General features: G+C 46.9%; 1 protein-coding gene across 2 annotated transcripts; it reads left to right on the top strand.

Moving 5' to 3' along the window:
• Positions 1 to 262: 262 nt before the first annotated feature.
• LOC139382754 (trehalase-like) lies at positions 263 to 17,146 on the top strand. 2 transcript variants are annotated; one of them, XM_071126874.1, is made up of 15 exons: positions 263 to 379; positions 750 to 850; positions 1,247 to 1,391; positions 1,565 to 1,652; positions 2,876 to 2,976; positions 6,238 to 6,330; positions 9,135 to 9,251; positions 13,146 to 13,268; positions 13,435 to 13,484; positions 13,628 to 13,828; positions 14,712 to 14,929; positions 15,879 to 15,990; positions 16,115 to 16,227; positions 16,562 to 16,615; positions 16,779 to 17,146. In XM_071126874.1, exons 1-15 carry the CDS (start codon positions 282 to 284, stop codon positions 16,932 to 16,934), a joined length of 1,770 nt encoding a protein of 589 aa, XP_070982975.1. In that variant the 5' UTR covers positions 263 to 281; the 3' UTR covers positions 16,935 to 17,146. The 2 variants fall into 2 exon arrangements, with proteins under 2 accessions (XP_070982975.1, XP_070982976.1); XM_071126875.1 differs by lacking the exon at positions 9,135 to 9,251.
• The last annotated feature ends 232 nt before the right edge of the window (positions 17,147 to 17,378 follow it).

The raw sequence follows: 17,378 nt of genomic DNA on the forward strand, positions 1-17,378 counted from the left end.
TTAACTTTAAACACACTAACATTGTGTATTTTAAATATACATCTTGTAATAATTGAACTGAAACCGACCTTTTTAAAAAAGCACCAATCGCTCATCTCCATTTGGGACGGACATTATCGCTCGGGACCGCTGTAACTGTAAGGGATCTCTTCCTGTTATTTCCCCTCTTTCAATTGGATAGGGAATGTGTTACGTGATCGACAATGTGCCCTTTGACCTGAATGTAATTCCAGATAAGTGCCGGTGCTCCTCGCCCTTTTGCTTTTAAGTTCCTTCTAAACATGAGAGGGTTTCTAGCGGCAGTCATGTGTTTGTGCCTCTGTTTGGTGCTGTTCCTCTGTCCTCTCTACTCGTGTGCCTTGCCTCCACCTTGTGACAGGTAACATTTTTTGCTACGTTGACTTCTTTTGGGGGGGGGGATCTTTTATGAACCTATTATGAATGATCTTGAACCGTGTTGCTCTGTTATTCGAAAGCTGAACTTTGGTTCCTGGGGAAATGTGTTTATGACTCGGGATTGATGCATGGCGTCCTGATAGAACTCAGCAAAATGTCTGTGAGGTTGGATTTGCTCTATTCAAAGAGGCTTAAACATTAACACAGTCCTGAGAAATTGGACTTGATTGGGATTTTAAATAAAACATTTGATTTAGACCTGCATCCTCTGTAATATCGGTTTGATGCAGGTTATTTTATGGGTGTTTAACCTGTCATCCAGATAACATTTTATTTAATGATTAACTCCTCAGTGAGATCTACTGTTATGGGGACATCCTGAGGCAGGTTCAGACCGCCAAACTGTTTGATGATGACAAGCACTTTGTGGATATGAAGCTGAAGTCAGCCCCTGGTAAGTCTCGTAGGGGAATCAGTCAGCCCCTGGTAAGTCTCGTAGGGGAATCAGTCAGCCCCTGGTAAGTCTCGTAGGGGAATCAGTCAGCCCCTGGTAAGTCTCGTAGGGGAATCAGTCCCAATACAGGCTTTGTGCCTCCAATGTCTGCTGTTTCTTTGCTTGAGGACTGGGGCCGTATTTATCAAGCTTCTCAGTAGGATTGTTGATAAAGGATCAGGTTGAACTTTTAGACTTCTGAAACCTTTAAGGAAGTCATGTGACTGAAAATTATACAAAATAAAGATTACAGATTAAAAAAAGATTATTCATGAATCGTCAGAGTAGGAGTACTGATCTAGAATCAGATCACTCCTATCTCTCCACACACCTAATCACCTCCCTTCATACCCTCAGATATTATCCTGACAGCGTTTCACAACCTGACACACGGAGATCCAAACTCTGTCCCGCCTGCCGTACTGAGAGACTTCCTTCACAAGTACTTTGACGAACCAGGGAAAGAGTTTGCGCCGTGGTCCCCACCTGACTGGCATGACAAGTGAGAGAGCCAATCATTCTGATTGATCCTGACCACACTGAGGCGTGAAATGTTTTGAGTCCAAAATGTCTCTCTCTTCCCTATAAGTAGTGCACTCTGTAGGGAATAGTGTGCCATTTTGGACTCAAGAAGGTAGTCTGTTCTATTCAATACAAGTCATGTTCTGTGTGCAGCCCACAGTTCCTGGCTGGAATAGCAGATGCAGAACTGCGTCGCTGGGCCGAGAAGCTGCACCATCTGTGGAAGTCTCTTGGGAGAAAGGTGATCTCATAGATAAACTCTATCAGTTATATTTTCTCACCTCCTACGTCCTCTGTCACCTCCTTTTGAAGAAAGTCTAAGGTAATGAAGGGGAGTGAGTCTGAATGGTTATGCGCTTGTTTGAAATGAGAAGATTCTTGTTCTCTTCTCGCGAGCCATTAGTGCAACTGTGGGATCCACCCGTTAATGCCAGTTGCACTAATGGCTCGCGAGCGGAGAACGAGAATCTTCTCATTCCAAACAAGCGCATAACCATCCAGACTCACTCCCCTTCATTAACTTAGACTTTCTTCAAAGTGTTCAAAACACATTAAGTTAGTTGTGCAAGACAATTCATAGATTAAAATGATAAGTAGCATATCGTTTTAAATGAGTGCATGTTTTTCTGACGAAACAAAAGCTCATTCAAAGGGGGGTGTGGCAGATTTCCAAACTTTTCAGCGGCAGCATACGCTTGTGCTTCCTCGCCTAAAGTAGACTAGGAGGAGGAGGAGGGGACCGACCGTCTTCCATTTGCCTACTAACAAATTGACACAGGATGATGCACAAGTGTATCTGAGTCCTCTAGAGATGATGGATACGCTAACAAGATGTCTCTCCCCCGTAACAATGGGAGTCGTCCACAAAGCGGCATGGCGGACTGTCTAGCTACCGTCTATCCTGTCTTTGGATTGGTGGATACATTTCATTATTGTAAATCCTTTTCTGAATATTCGCTGTGGGTTGTTGACGTCAACCGCCTGTATTCAAAGGAGAGATACTACTAACCTCATGCTCTGAATATGCATAGCTATCTGGAGAAAACTCTGATATGAAGTGTTTTTCTCTCCAAGTGGCTGGGATGTCACATGTCCTACTTATATCAGAACACTCATAACTACTTAAATATTACAGAACATCTATTCGAGCAAATAAACCTCACGCAGCAAATATATACCATTCACTTTTATTTTTGACCAAATTCAACACCTCCATACAATTCATTGACCTCCATACAACATCTCCTTGCTTGGCGGGAGAAACAACATATCGCCCCCTGCTGGAGGGAGACAGATCTCCCACCGAGCCTCTTTCCTTCCTCTGTGGTCCTTTGCTGAAGAGTTTTGAAATCTGCCACACCCCTTTTTGAAATAAGCTATTGTTTTAGTCAACAATGATTGTGTGTGTGTGTGTACCAGAGCAGTGCTAACGTGAACTCTATTGTGTGTGTGTGTGTGTACCAGATCAGTAGTGATGCTTTGGCCCACCCAGAACAGTACTCTCAGATCTTCACCCCCCATCCTTTCGTCGTGCCTGGAGGACGCTTCAGGGAGCTGTACTACTGGTCAGTGAAGCTGTCACTCTCTGTACTGCTCTGTCTGCATATAGCAGACCTTGGTTCAAATACTATTTAAAATCATTTTCAAATACTTTATCTGGGATTGATTGAGCTTGCCTGGAGCACCCCAGGGATGCTATAGCAGAAAGTGAGGTCAACCCATCTGGCACCCCAGGGATGCTATAGCAGAAAGGGAGGTCAACCCAGGGATGCTATAGCAGAAAGGGAGGTCAACCCAGGGATGCTATAGCAGAAAGTGAGGTCAACCCATCTGGCACCACAGGGATGCTATAGCAGAAAGGGAGGTCAACCCGGGGATGTTATAGCAGAAAGGGAGGTCAACCCATCTGGCACCACAGGGATGCTATAGCAGAAAGGGAGGTCAACCCGGGGATGCTATAGCAGAAAGGGAGGTCAACCCATCTGGCACCCCAGGGATGCTATAGCAGAAAGGGAGGTCAACCCATCTGGCACCACAGGGGATGCTATAGCAGAAAGGGAGGTCAACCCAGGGATGCTATAGCAGAAAGGGAGGTCAACCCAGGGATGCTATAGCAGAAAGGGAGGTCAACCCAGGGATGCTATAGCAGAAAGGGAGGTCAACCCAGGGTTGCTATAGCAGAAAGGGAGGTCAACCCATCTGGCACCCCAGGGATGCTATAGCAGAAACGGAGGTCAACCCAGGGTTGCTATAGCAGAAAGGGAGGTCAACCCATCTGGCACCACAGGGGATGCTATAGCAGAAAGGGAGGTCAACCCAGGGATGCTATAGCAGAAAGGGAGGTCAACCCAGGGATGCTATAGCAGAAAGGGAGGTCAACCCAGGGATGCTATAGCAGAAAGGGAGGTCAACCCAGGGATGCTATAGCAGAAAGGGAGGGTCAACTGAGGAACCCATCTGGCCAAATAGATGCTGCTTGGTTGTAAATAGATGAATGATTGAAACGTGTCCTTTCGGAGGTCTCTCCTGTCCAATTCAGTGTCTATATGTTTGGTGTCATCCAGGGTTTTGAGCGTGGCAGGTCACAGCCCAAGCTATAGCCATGCCTACCAAAGGGTCTGACTGCTAGCGGGTAGGGCTACACAGACTGGGCACGTTAGGGGGTCTGACTGCTAGCGGGTAGGGCTACACAGACTGGGCACGTTAGGGGGTCTGACTGCTAGCGGGTAGGGCTACACAGACTGGGCACGTTAGGGGGTCTGACTGCTAGCGGGTAGGGCTACACAGACTGGGCACGTTAGGGGGTCTGACTGCTAGCGGGTAGGGCTACACAGACTGGGCACGTTAGGGGGTCTGACTGCTAGCGGGTAGGGCTACACAGACTGGGCAGGTTAGGGGGTCTGACTAATGCTGGCCCTCTATGGGGAAAGACTGGGCAGGTTAGGGGGTCTGACTAATGCTGGCCCTCTATGGGGAAAGACTGGGCAGGTTAGGGGGTCTGACTAATGCTGGCCCTCTATGGGGACAGACAGGCTTGTTCATTCAGAGACCTTACCTCTCAGAGCTCTCCAGGTGTCTGGCTAGACTGTAAACTCTCCTTCCAGACTCATATTAAACATCTCCAATCCAAAATCAAATCTAGAATCAGCTTTTTATTTCGCAACAAAGCCTCCTTCACTCACGCCGCGAAACTTACCCTAGTAAAACTGACTATCCTACCAATCCTCGACTTCGGCGATGTCATCTACAAATAGCTTCCAATATTCTACTCAGCAAACTTGATGCAGTTTATCACAGTGCCATCTGTTTTGTTACCAAATCACCTTATACCACCCACCACTGCGACCTGTATGCTCTAGTCGGCTGGCCCTCGCTACATATTCGTCGCCAGACCCACTGGCTCCAGGTCATCTACAAGTCCATGCTAGGTAAAGCTCCGCCTTATCTCAGCTCACTGGTCACAATAACAACACCCACCCGTAGCACGCACTCCAGCAGGTGTATCTCACTGATCATCCCCAAAGCCAACACCTCCTTTGGCCGCCTTTCCTTCCAGTTCTCTGCTGCCAGTGACTGGAACGAATTGCAAAAATCGCTGAAGTGGAGACTTTTATTTCCCTCACCAACTTTTAACATCAACTATCTGAGCAGCTAACCGATCGCTGCAGCTGTACATAGTCCATCTGTAAATAGCCACCCAATCTACCTACCTCAACCCCATATTGTTTTTATTGACTTTTCTGCTCTTTTGCACACCAATATCTCTACCTGCACATCATCATCTGATCATTTATCACTCCAGTGTTAATCTACTAAATTGTAATTATTCACTCATATGGCCTATTTATTGCCATACCTCCTCATGCCTTTTGCACACACTGTATATAGATTATTTTTTTCTGCTGTGTCATTGACTTGTTTATTGTGTTATTGGCTTGTTTATTGTTTTACTCCATGTGTAACTCTGTGTTGTTGTCTGTGTCACACTGCTTTGCTTTATCTTGGCCAGGTCGCAGTTGTAAATGAGAACTTGCTCTCAACTGGCCTACCTGGTTAAATAAAGGTGATCTGGCCTACCTGGTTAAATAAAGTTGATCTGGTCTACCTGGTTAAATAAAGGTGATCTGGCGTCTACCTGGTTAAATAAAGGTGAAATTAATAAAAGAGCCCTCAGGGGACAGACAGGCCTGTTCATTCAGAGACCTTACCACTCAGTGCCCTCAGGGGACAGACAGGCCTGTTCATTCAGAGACCTTACCTCTCAGAGCCCTCAGGGGACAGACAGGGCTTTTCATTCAGAGACCTTACCACTCAGAGCCCTCAGGGGACAGACAGGCCTGTTCATTCAGATACCTTACCATTCAGAGCCCTCAGGGGACAGACAGGCCTGTTCATTCAGAGACCTTACCTCTCAGAGCCCTCAGGGGACAGACAGGCCTTTTCATTCAGAGACCTTACCACTCAGAGCCCTCAGGGGACAGACAGGCCTGTTCATTCAGAGACCTTACCACTCAGAGCCCTCAGGGGACAGACAGGCCTGTTCATTCAGAGACCTTACCTCTCAGAGCCCTCAGGGGACAGACAGGCCTTTTCATTCAGAGACCTTACCACTCAGAGCCCTCAGGGGACAGACAGGCCTGTTCATTCAGAGACCTTACCACTCAGAGCCCTCAGGGGACAGACAGGCCTGTTCATTCAGAGACCTTACCACTCAGAGCCCTCAGGGGACAGACAGGCCTGTTCATTCAGAGACCTTACCGCTCAGCCCTCCAGTGTGTATTATTTACCAGGGACAGTGAGGTGGATCTGCTCTCTGTTCCTCCCAGGGACTCCTACTGGGTGATCAATGGTCTCCTGCTCTCTGAGATGACAGACACCGCCCGTGGGATGATCCTCAACTTCATCCACCTCATCAACCGGTGAGCTGCATCTGTTGTCTGTGTCCGTTTGTCCTGTCATGTCTGCCTGTCATGTCATGTCTGTCCATCTGCCTGTCATGTCTGCCTGTCCGTCTGCCTGTCATGTCTGCCTGTCCTGTCATGTCTGTCCGTCTGCCTGTCATGTCTGTCCATCTGCCTGTCATGTCTGTCCATCTGCCTGTCATGTCTGTCCGTCTGCCTGTCATGTCTGTCCGTCTGCCTGTCATGTCTGTCCGTCTGCCTGTCATGTCTGTCCGTCTGCCTGTCATGTCTGTCCATCTGCCTGTCATGTCTGTCCATCTGCCTGTCATGTCTGCCTGTCATGTCTGTCCGTCTGCCTGTCATGTCTGTCCGTCTGCCTGTCATGTCTGTCCGTCTGCCTGTCATGTCTGTCCGTCTGCCTGTCATGTCTGCCTGGCATGTCTGTCCGTCTGCCTGTCATGTCTGTCCGTCTGCCTGTCATGTCTGTCCATCTGCCTGTCATGTCTGCCTGTCATGTCTGTCCGTCTGCCTGTCATGTCTGTCCGTCTGCCTGTCATGTCTGTCCGTCTGCCTGTCATGTCTGTCCGTCTGCCTGTCATGTCTGCCTGGCATGTCTGTCCGTCTGCCTGGCATGTCTGTCCGTCTGCCTGTCATGTCTGTCCGTCTGCCTGTCATGTCTGTCCGTCTGCCTGTCATGTCTGTCCGTCTGCCTGTCATGTCTGTCCGTCTGCCTGTCATGTCTGTCCGTCTGCCTGTCATGTCTGTCCGTCTGCCTGTCATGTCTGTCCGTCTGCCTATCATGTCTGTCCGTCTGCCTGTCATGTCTGTCCGTCTGCCTGTCATGTCTGTCCGTCTGCCTGTCATGTCTGTCCATCTGCCTGTCATGTCTGTCCGTCTGCCTGTCATGTCTACTCACCACCAAAGAGGTAAGTTATGCCAACTCCCTGAATATTAAGTGCCCAGACTCTTTACATAAACATTGATGCTGTGTGTGATAGGTGCTAGAACTCTGACTCATGAGTCTCTGGTTGGCTCAGGGACAACCATTAACAGTATAGTCAGATGTCCAGGAGAATTATTCAGACCTCTTGACTATTTCCACATTTTGTTATGTTACAGCCTTATTCTAAAATGGATTCCCTCATCAATCTACACACAATACCCCATAATAACAAAGCAATAACTGTTTTTTTGGTTGTTTTTTTGCAAATGTATTAAACATAACAGATACCTTATTAACGTAAGTATTCAGACCCTTTGCTTTGAGGAAATTGATCTCAGGTGCATCCTGTTTCCATTGAGCATCCTGTTTCCATTGAGCATCCTGTTTCCATTGAGCATCCTGTATCCATTGAGCATCCTGTTTCCATTGAGCATCCTGTTTCCATTGAGCATCCTGTTTCCATTGAGCATCCTGTTTCCATTGAGCATCCTGTTTCCATTGAGCATCCTGTTTCCATTGAGCATCCTGTTTCCATTGAGCATCCTGTTTCCATTGGGCATCCTGTATCCATTGGGCATCCTGTATCCATTGGGCATCCTGTATCCATTGGGCATCCTGTATCCATTGGGCATCCTGTATCCATTGGGCATCCTGTTTCCATTGGGCATCCTGTTTCCATTGGGCATCCTGTTTCCATTGGGCATCCTGTTTCCATTGGGCATCCTGTTTCCATTGAGCATCCTGTTTCTATTGATCATCCTTGAGATGTTTCTACAACTTGATTGGAGTCCACCTGTGGTAAATTCAATTGATTGAACATGATTTGGAAAGGCGCTCACCTGTCTTTATAAGGTCCCACAGTTGACAGCACATTCCAGAGCAAAAACCAAGCTATGAGGTTCAAGGAATTGTCCGTAGAGCTCAGAGACAGGATTGTGTCGAGGCACAGATCTGGGGAAGGGTACTAAAAAATGTCTGCGGCATTGAAGGTCCCCAAGAACACAGTGGCCTCCATCATTCTTAAATGGAAGAAGTTTTGAGCCACCAAGACTCTTCCTAGAGCTGGCCGCTGATGTTATCTCTGACAGAGTTCCTCTGTGGAGATGGGAGAACCTTCCAGAATGACAATCATCTCTGCAGCACTCCATCAATCAGGCCTTTATGGTAGAGTGGCCAGACGGTAGCCATTCCTCAGTAAAAGGCACATGACAGCCCACTTGGAGTTTGCCAAAAGCCACCTAAAGGACCAAGATAACGCAGGAGTGGCTTCAGGACAAGTCTCTGAATGTCCTCGAGTGGCCCAGCCAGAGCCCGGACTTGAACCCAATTGAATCCCTGGAGAGACCTGAAAATAGCTGTGCAGCGACACTCCTTAATCCAACCTGACAGAGCTCGAGAGGAGCTGCAGAGAAGAATGAGAGAAACTCCCCAAATACAGGTGTTCCAAGCTTGTAGTGTCACACCCAAGAAGACTGGAGGCTGTAATCGCTGCCAAAGGTGCTTCAACAAAGTACTGAGTAAAGGGTCTGAATACGTAAATATGATATTTCAGTTTTATTTTTAATAAATTAGCAAAAATGTATAAAAAAAACAGTTTTTGCTTTGTCGTTATGGGGTATCGTATGTAGATTGAGGGAAAAAAACAATTCAATACATTTTAGAATAAGCTGTAAAGGCTGTAACGTAACAAAATGTGGAAAAAGTCAAGGGGTCTGAATTCTTTCCGAATTAGAATTAGGTTAGAGGTATACAATGTTTTATTTGTCAATTTAAAGAACACAATACAACCACAAATCTGGATCATCAAATGAAAGATGCAAAAGGAATGGATTTTTTTTTAAATATCTATATTTTCTTTTTTCCATTCCTCCCTCTCCAGATATGGTTTCATCCCCAACGGGGCCAGAGTTTACTACGAGCGTCGCAGTCAGCCCCCCTTCCTGTCTCTGATGGTGGAGAGTTACTATCAGACCACTAACGACACAGATTTCCTCAGGTAGTTAATATCAGACCACTAACAACACAGATTTCCTCAGGTAGTTACTATCAGACCACTAACGACACAGATTTCCTCAGGTAGTTACTATCAGACCACTAACGACACAGATTTCCTCAGGTAGTTAATATCAGACCACTAACGACACAGATTTCCTCAGGTAGTTACTATCAGACCACTAACGACACAGATTTCGTCAGGTAGTTACTATCAGACCACTAACGACACAGATTTCCTCAGGTAGTTACTATCAGACCACTAACGACACAGATTTCCTCAGGTAATTAATATCAGACCACTGACGACACAGATTTCCTCAGGTAGTTACTATCAGACCACTGACGACACAGATTTCCTCAGGTAGTTACTATCAGACCACTAACGACACAGATTTCCTCAGGTAGTTAATATCAGACCACTAACGACACAGATTTTCTCAGGTAGTTAATATCAGACCACTAACGACACAGATTTCCTCAGGTAGTTAATATCAGACCACTAAAAACAGGTAGCGATTCCTTTTCCCCACCATTTTGTTTATGACGAGGGCTTGTCATGAATGGGGCTTGTCATGAATGGGGCTTGTCATGAATGGGGCTTGTCATGAATAGATGAGATGCTCAAAGGCGCTAACAATGGCGTCCATTCTAAAGGTTGGCAGAACTCTCTGTTCAGGTTGTAACGGTTTTGACTTGAGGTAATTTTTTTAAGGGGTGACACGTAGGTCGTGCCTACCAGAGAAACAACTGATTTCTCCTTTTGGTTTGGGAGGTATGAGTCTTGTCTGGTCCGTCCACGTCTAATACAAAGGACTCATGGAAATACTCTTTTCATAAACCCTTAAAACATTGGAAATAACTTCATAACTGTTATTTTGCATGGGTTGTATTACTAACATAAATGATCACACACAAAATGATATAACAAACGATGAGCTCTGGTTCCTTAAGAAAAGTCCCGTTCCTCGGGCCGACAAGAGTCCAGCCTGGGAAAAGGAGTCGCGCAATGTTTGCCCGTTCATAAAGTGTAGTGTAACCAACCCAGTCTCAATCATACAATCAAAATATCAACTCTTTTACCACACAACCATAAAGAGTATCAAATCTCAGTAGTCTTTAACTTGGATTATAATCCCAACCCACTCTACTGTGTAGGACTGTTCTGCCAGCCCTAGATTATAATCCCAACCTACTCTACTGTGTAGGACTGCTCTGCCAGCCCTAGATTATAATCCCAACCCACTCTACTGTGTAGGACTGTTCTGCCAGCCCTAGATTATAATCCCAACCTACTCTACTGTGTAGGACTGTTCTGCCAGCCTTAGATTATAATCCCAACCCACTCTACTGTGTAGGACTGTTCTGCCAGCCCTAGATTATAATCCCAACCCACTCTACTGTGTAGGACTGTTCTGCCAGCCTTAGATTATAATCCCAACCTACTCTACTGTGTAGGACTGTTCTGCCAGCCCTAGATTATAATCCCAACCTACTCTACTGTGTAGGACTGTTCTGCCAGCCCTAGATTATAATCCCAACCTACTCTACTGTGTAGGACTGTTCTGCCAGCCCTAGATTATAATCCCAACCCACTCTACTGTGTAGGACTGTTCTGCCAGCCCTAGATTATAATCCCAACCCACTCTACTGTGTAGGACTGTTCTGCCAGCCCTAGATTATAATCCCAACCTACTCTACTGTGTAGGACTGTTCTGCCAGCCCTAGATTATGATCCCAACCTACTCTACTGTGTAGGACTGTTCTGCCAGCCCTAGATTATAATCCCAACCTACTCTACTGTGTAGGAAGGACTGTTCTGCCAGCCCTAGATTATAGTCCCAACCTACTCTACTGTGTAGGAAGGACTGTTCTGCCAGCCCTAGATTATGATCCCAACCTACTCTACTGTGTAGGAAGGACTGTTCTGCCAGCCCTAGATTATGATCCCAACCTACTCTACTGTCTAGGACTGCTCTGCCAGCCTTAGATTATAATCCCAACCTACTCTACTGTGTAGGACTGCTCTGCCAGCCCTAGATTATAATCCCAACCCACTCTACTGTGTAGGACTGTTCTGCCAGCCCTAGATTATAATCCCAACCTACTCTACTGTGTAGGAAGGACTGTTCTGCCAGCCCTAGATTATGATCCCAACCTACTCTACTGTGTAGGACTGTTCTGCCAGCCCTAGATTATAATCCCAACCCACTCTACTGTGTAGGACTGTTCTGCCAGCCTTAGATTATAATCCCAACCCACTCTACTGTGTAGGACTGTTCTGCCAGCCCTAGATTATAATCCCAACCCACTCTACTGTGTAGGACTGTTCTGCCAGCCTTAGATTATAATCCCAACCTACTCTATTGTGTAGGACTGTTCTGCCAGCCCTAGATTATAATCCCAACCTACTCTACTGTGTAGGACTGTTCTGCCAGCCCTAGAGTATAATCCCAACCTACTCTACTGTGTAGGACTGTTCTGCCAGCCCTAGATTATAATCCCAACCCACTCTACTGTGTAGGACTGTTCTGCCAGCCCTAGATTATAATCCCAACCCACTCTACTGTGTAGGACTGTTCTGCCAGCCCTAGATTATAATCCCAACCTACTCTACTGTGTAGGACTGTTCTGCCAGCCCTAGATTATGATCCCAACCTACTCTACTGTGTAGGACTGTTCTGCCAGCCCTAGATTATAATCCCAACCTACTCTACTGTGTAGGAAGGACTGTTCTGCCAGCCCTAGATTATAATCCCAACCTACTCTACTGTGTAGGAAGGACTGTTCTGCCAGCCCTAGATTATGATCCCAACCTACTCTACTGTGTAGGAAGGACTGTTCTGCCAGCCCTAGATTATAATCCCAACCTACTCTACTGTGTAGGACTGTTCTGCCAGCCCTAGATTATGATCCCAACCTACTCTACTGTGTAGGACTGTTCTGCCAGCCCTAGATTATAATCCCAACCTACTCTACTGTGTAGGAAGGACTGTTCTGCCAGCCCTAGATTATAATCCCAACCTACTCTACTGTGTAGGAAGGACTGTTCTGCCAGCCCTAGATTATGATCCCAACCTACTCTACTGTGTAGGACTGCTCTGCCAGCCCTAGATTATAATCCCAACCTACTTTACTGTGTATGACTGCTCTGCCAGCCCTAGATTATAATCCCAAACTACTCTACTGTCTAGGACTGCTCTGCCAGCCTTAGATTATAATCCCAACCTACTCTACTGTGTAGGACTGCTCTGCCAGCCCTAGATTATAATCCCAACCCACTCTACTGTGTAGGACTGTTCTGCCAGCCCTAGATTATAATCCCAACCTACTCTACTGTGTAGGAAGGACTGTTCTGCCAGCCCTAGATTATGATCCCAACCTACTCTACTGTGTAGGACTGCTCTGCCAGCCCTAGATTATAATCCCAACCTACTTTACTGTGTACGACTGCTCTGCCAGCCCTAGATTATAATCCCAAACTACTCTACTGTCTAGGACTGCTCTGCCAGCCTTAGATTATAATCCCAACCCACTCTACTGTGTAGGACTGTTCTGCCAGCCCTAGATTATAATCCCAACCTACTCTACTGTGTACGACTGCTCTGCCAGCCCTAGATTATAATCCCAACCTACTCTACTGTGTAGGACTGTTCTGCCAGCCCTAGATTATAATCCCAACCCACTCTACTGTGTAGGACTGTTCTGCCAGCCCTAGATTATAATCCCAACCTACTCTACTGTGTAGGACTGCTCTGCCAGCCCTAGATTATAATCCCAACCTACTCTACTGTGTAGGACTGTTCTGCCAGCCCTAGATTATAATCCCAACCCACTCTACTGTGTAGGACTGCTCTGCCAGCCCTAGATTATAATCCCAACCCACTCTACTGTGTAGGACTGCTCTGCCAGCTCTAGAGCAGGAGTACCTGTTCTGGATGAGGAACCGCTCTGTGGCCGTTGAAGTGAAGGGCAATAAGCATGTTCTGAACCGGTTTGACGTACAGGTCGGCCTGCCCAGGTAAGGAACACAACAGGAACAGTACCCTCATCCCCTTCAATACAAGACACAACTTTATTTGTCCATCTGTCACAACACAAAATCCCACCCACGTACATGTCTTTTTGGAGTTGATTCGTTTGTGTGTGTCTGTATCTGTGTGTTGCGTCTGTTACTTTTCTTCCAGACCGGAGTCCTACAGTGATGATCTAGAGCTGGCTGAAGGTCTGACCGAGGGTAAACGTTAATTCCCTACTTCATGAACAAACAACATTCCCATCATGAACACACTATCTATTGGGTTGGTCTGATGTGGTGTAGAGTAGAGGGAAACCTTTTTGAGACCTGGTCTTTACCTGCGTCCACCTCCCTGAACTCAGATGCTGCAGAGAGGCTGTGGAAAGAGCTGCATTCAGGAGCAGAGTCCGGGTGGGACTTCTCGTCTCGCTGGTTTGTGGACGGCCTGGGGAACAACAACGGGTCTCTGAAAGACACCAGAACCAGTCTGCTCATTCCTACAGACCTCAACGCTCTGCTCTGTCGCAACGAAAGGACACTGGCTCACTTCTACAGGACGCTGGGTGAGGAGAATGACTTGCCGCATATAACCTTTGACTAGCTAGCGGAAGGAATTTTCTTTACCACCTGTCCTAGTTATAACCTCTGGGCCCTAGTTATAACCTCTGGGTCCTAGTTATAATCTCTGGGCCCTAGTTATAACCTCTGGGCCCTAGTTATAACCTCTGGGCCCTAGTTATAACCTCTGGGCCCTAGTTATAACCTCTGGGTCCTAGTTATAACCTCTGGGTCCTAGTTATAACCTCTGGGTCCTAGTTATAACCTCTGGGCCCTAGTTATAACCTCTGGGCCCTAGTTATAACCTCTGGGCCCTAGTTATAACCTCTGGGCCCTAGTTATAACCTCTGGGCCCTAGTTATAACCTCTGGGCCCTAGGTACAACCTCTGGGCCCTAGCTACAACCTCTGGGCCCTAGCTACAACCTCTGGGCCCTAGCTACAACCTCTGGGCCCTAGCTACAACCCCTGGGCCCTAGCTACAACCCCTGGGCCCTAGCTACAACCCCTGGGCCCTAGCTACAACCCCTGGGCCCTAGCTACAACCCCTGGGCCCTAGCTACAACCCCTGGGCCCTAGGTACAACCTCTGGGCCCTAGCTACAACCCCTGGGCCCTAGGTACAACCCCTGGGCCCTAGGTACAACCCCTGGGCCCTAGGTACAACCCCTGGGCCCTAGGTACAACCCCTGGGCCCTAGGTATAACCTCTGGGCCCTAGGTATAACCCCTGGGCCCAACCTCCTGGCCCTAGGTATAACCCCTGGGCCCTAGCTACAACCTCTGGGCCCTAGGTATAACCTCTGGGCCCTAGGTATAACCCCTGGGCCCTAGATATTTGTCAGCAGGTCATGTGGTCCAGTAAAAGTCCTGTATAATCTGCTGTTCCAGGTAATGAGTCTGAAGCAGTGCGGTATGACAAAGCTGTATCAGCCAGACAAGAGGCCATAGAGGCAGTGCTGTGGGATGAGAAGAGGGGAGTCTGGTTGGACTACAGCCTGGTAACCAACACGTCCCACCCTGCATTCTACCCCACTAACTTGGCCCCTGTCTGGGCAGATTGCTACTCCCAGCCTTCCATGGGACAGAAGGCACTACACTATCTACAGGTTAGTTAGCTCGCTGGTCCCAAGACCTCGCTCTTTGTGAAAAGAATCATTGTCCTGTTGAAATACTGTGACTGAAAGAGCATGTACATTGATTTGTCACTGAAAAATACACACGCCCATTGAGTTACTGTAGCAATGTGTATTTATAGTAGTTAGTGTTAATTCCCTCCCTTCCCTATGCTGATAGGTGGGATTAAAGCATTTGGTGATGTATTTAGGTTTCATATATAAAAGTACCATGTACTGTATGTCAAATGTATAGGTAACGTATGTACAGTTGAAGTCGGAAGTTTACATTACACTTAGGTTGGAGTCATTAACTCGTTTTTCAAACCACTCCACAAACTATAGTTTTTGGCAAGTCGGTTAGGACATCTACTTTGTGGATGACACAAGTGATTTTTCCAACAATTGTTTACAGACAGATTGTTTCACTTATAATTCACTGTATCACAATTCCAGTGGGTCAGAAGTTTACATACACTAAGTTGACTGTGCCTTTAAACAGCTTGGAAAATTCCAGAAAATTATGTCAAGGCTTTAGAAGTTTCTGATAGTTTGGAGGAAAAAGGGGGAGGCTTGCAAGCCGAAGAACACCATCCCAACCGTGAGCCCGACAAACCTGACTCAGTTACACCAGCTCTGTCAGGAGGAATGGGACAACATTCATAATGTATTTGGCTAACCTGACTGTTACACCAGCTCTGTCAGGAGGAATGGGACAACATTCATAATGTATTTGCTACGGTGTAAAAACTTCTGACTTCAACTCGTTTTTTAAAAAGCGGTCAAAAAAACAAAGATATTTGTCCTCCGAAGAGGGGGGGTTAAATAAAACAAAAATCCTTCCTTCCTTCCTTCCGTCCTTCCTTCCTTCCTTCCTTCCTTCCTTCCTTCCTTCCTTCCTTCCTTCCTTCCTCCCTCCCTCCCTCCCTCCCTCCCTCTGTAGACTAGTGGTGGTCTTGCGTTCCCCAACGGTGTCCCTACGTCCCTGGTTGACAGTGGTCAGCAGTGGGACTACCCCAACGCATGGCCCCCTCTACAACACATACTCATCCAAGGTAGGACCTAGTTAACCCTGATATGGTTTTCATGTTGCATCCGCATCCCAAATGACACCCTAGGTCCCTAATAAGGTGCACTATCACGCCTGTCCAATCTGTCACTCTGTTATCTTCCAATCAGGCCTGTCCAGTCTGCCCTCACAGGAAGCTAGAGAGCTGGGGTTTGATTTGGCTCAGCGCTGGATCAGAACCAACTGGCTGGCCTACGTCAAGTATGAAGCCATGTTTGAGAAGGTGATTAAGAAGAGGTTTATAATGTGTGTGACCACAATGAGGTGCAGGGTGACGTTGCCCCTAGACAAGGGTTGGCAATAGGCCAAAACCAGCCCACAAATGAGATATTTTGTTTTTTCCCCACCCCAAGGTTTTAGGTGGCTAAATCTATTTGCCTAACCCTGCCCTAGACGACATTCATGGGTCAGTTTAGCATTTCCCCCACTAATGGTTGGGATTGGCGGAGGGAAAGCTGATCCTAGATCTGCATCTAGGAGAGCCCACAACACGTACACATTGTGCCTTTGTCATAAAAGCTCAACATATCTGGGGTTTTGTTTTCTCTCTCTGTCAGTATAATGTGAACGGAGATGGGAAGCCGGGCGGAGGAGGAGAATATGAAGTTCAGGTACACTAGGATATCTCGTCTTAAAAGTTGCTCTGGATAAGAGCGTCTGCTAAATGACTCAAAATGGAAATGTTCATCTCTAGTCTTTTGTATTTGACTTATTTCAAACTCATCTTTTTGAGTTGATTCTGTGTGTGTCTGTCTCTTTGTGTCTGTGTTGTAGTTGGGATTTGGTTGGACCAATGGTGTGGCTCTCCAGCTCCTGTCTCAGTACGGCGACCGGCTCACCTCTGGCAGCAACGGAAACGGCTTCACCTCGTGTCTAAGCATCAGCGTCTCTGTGGCCTTGCTCTGCTCAGCCCAAACTCTGTTCCTATGAAATACAATGGGTGTAGTTGCCCCTAGACGCTGATCTCGGGTCAGTTTTCCCCACCAATAGTTAGGATTGGGGCGGAGTAAGCTGATCCTTGATCTGTACGTAGGGGGGGGGGGGGAACTTCACTTCGGAGCGTTTAAAATGTTAATGCTTAGAGGAGGATGTTGATGGTTAAACTGTACAGAGTCTGAAAATGAAGATGATTTTAAACTCTCTGTTTCCCTGCTAACTATCATTGTGAGGAGGTGTGTGTGTGTGTGTGCGCCACTGTCTATCGTAGACTGTGTGTTCTCACTGCTTGATATTGAACTGACACCTTACACACATGATTATCATGGTAGCTGATATTAAACTGACACCTTACACACATGATTATCATGGTAGCTGATATTAAACTGACACCTTACACACAGGATTATCATGGTAGCTGATATTAAACTGACACCT

This window comes from Oncorhynchus clarkii, chromosome 24 (genome assembly GCF_045791955.1).
Source record: "Oncorhynchus clarkii lewisi isolate Uvic-CL-2024 chromosome 24, UVic_Ocla_1.0, whole genome shotgun sequence".
Lineage (NCBI taxonomy): Eukaryota > Metazoa > Chordata > Actinopteri > Salmoniformes > Salmonidae > Oncorhynchus > Oncorhynchus clarkii.

Coding starts and splice junctions, on each gene's coding strand:
- LOC139382754 (XM_071126874.1), top strand. CDS start 282: ATGAGAGGGTTTCTAGCGGCAGTCATGTGTTTGTGCCTCTGTTTGGTG. Junction 14,930..15,878: donor AGGCACTACACTATCTACAG/GTTAGTTAGCTC, acceptor CTCCCTCTGTAG/ACTAGTGGTGGTCTTGCGTT. Junction 16,616..16,778: donor GAGGAGAATATGAAGTTCAG/GTACACTAGGAT, acceptor TCTGTGTTGTAG/TTGGGATTTGGTTGGACCAA.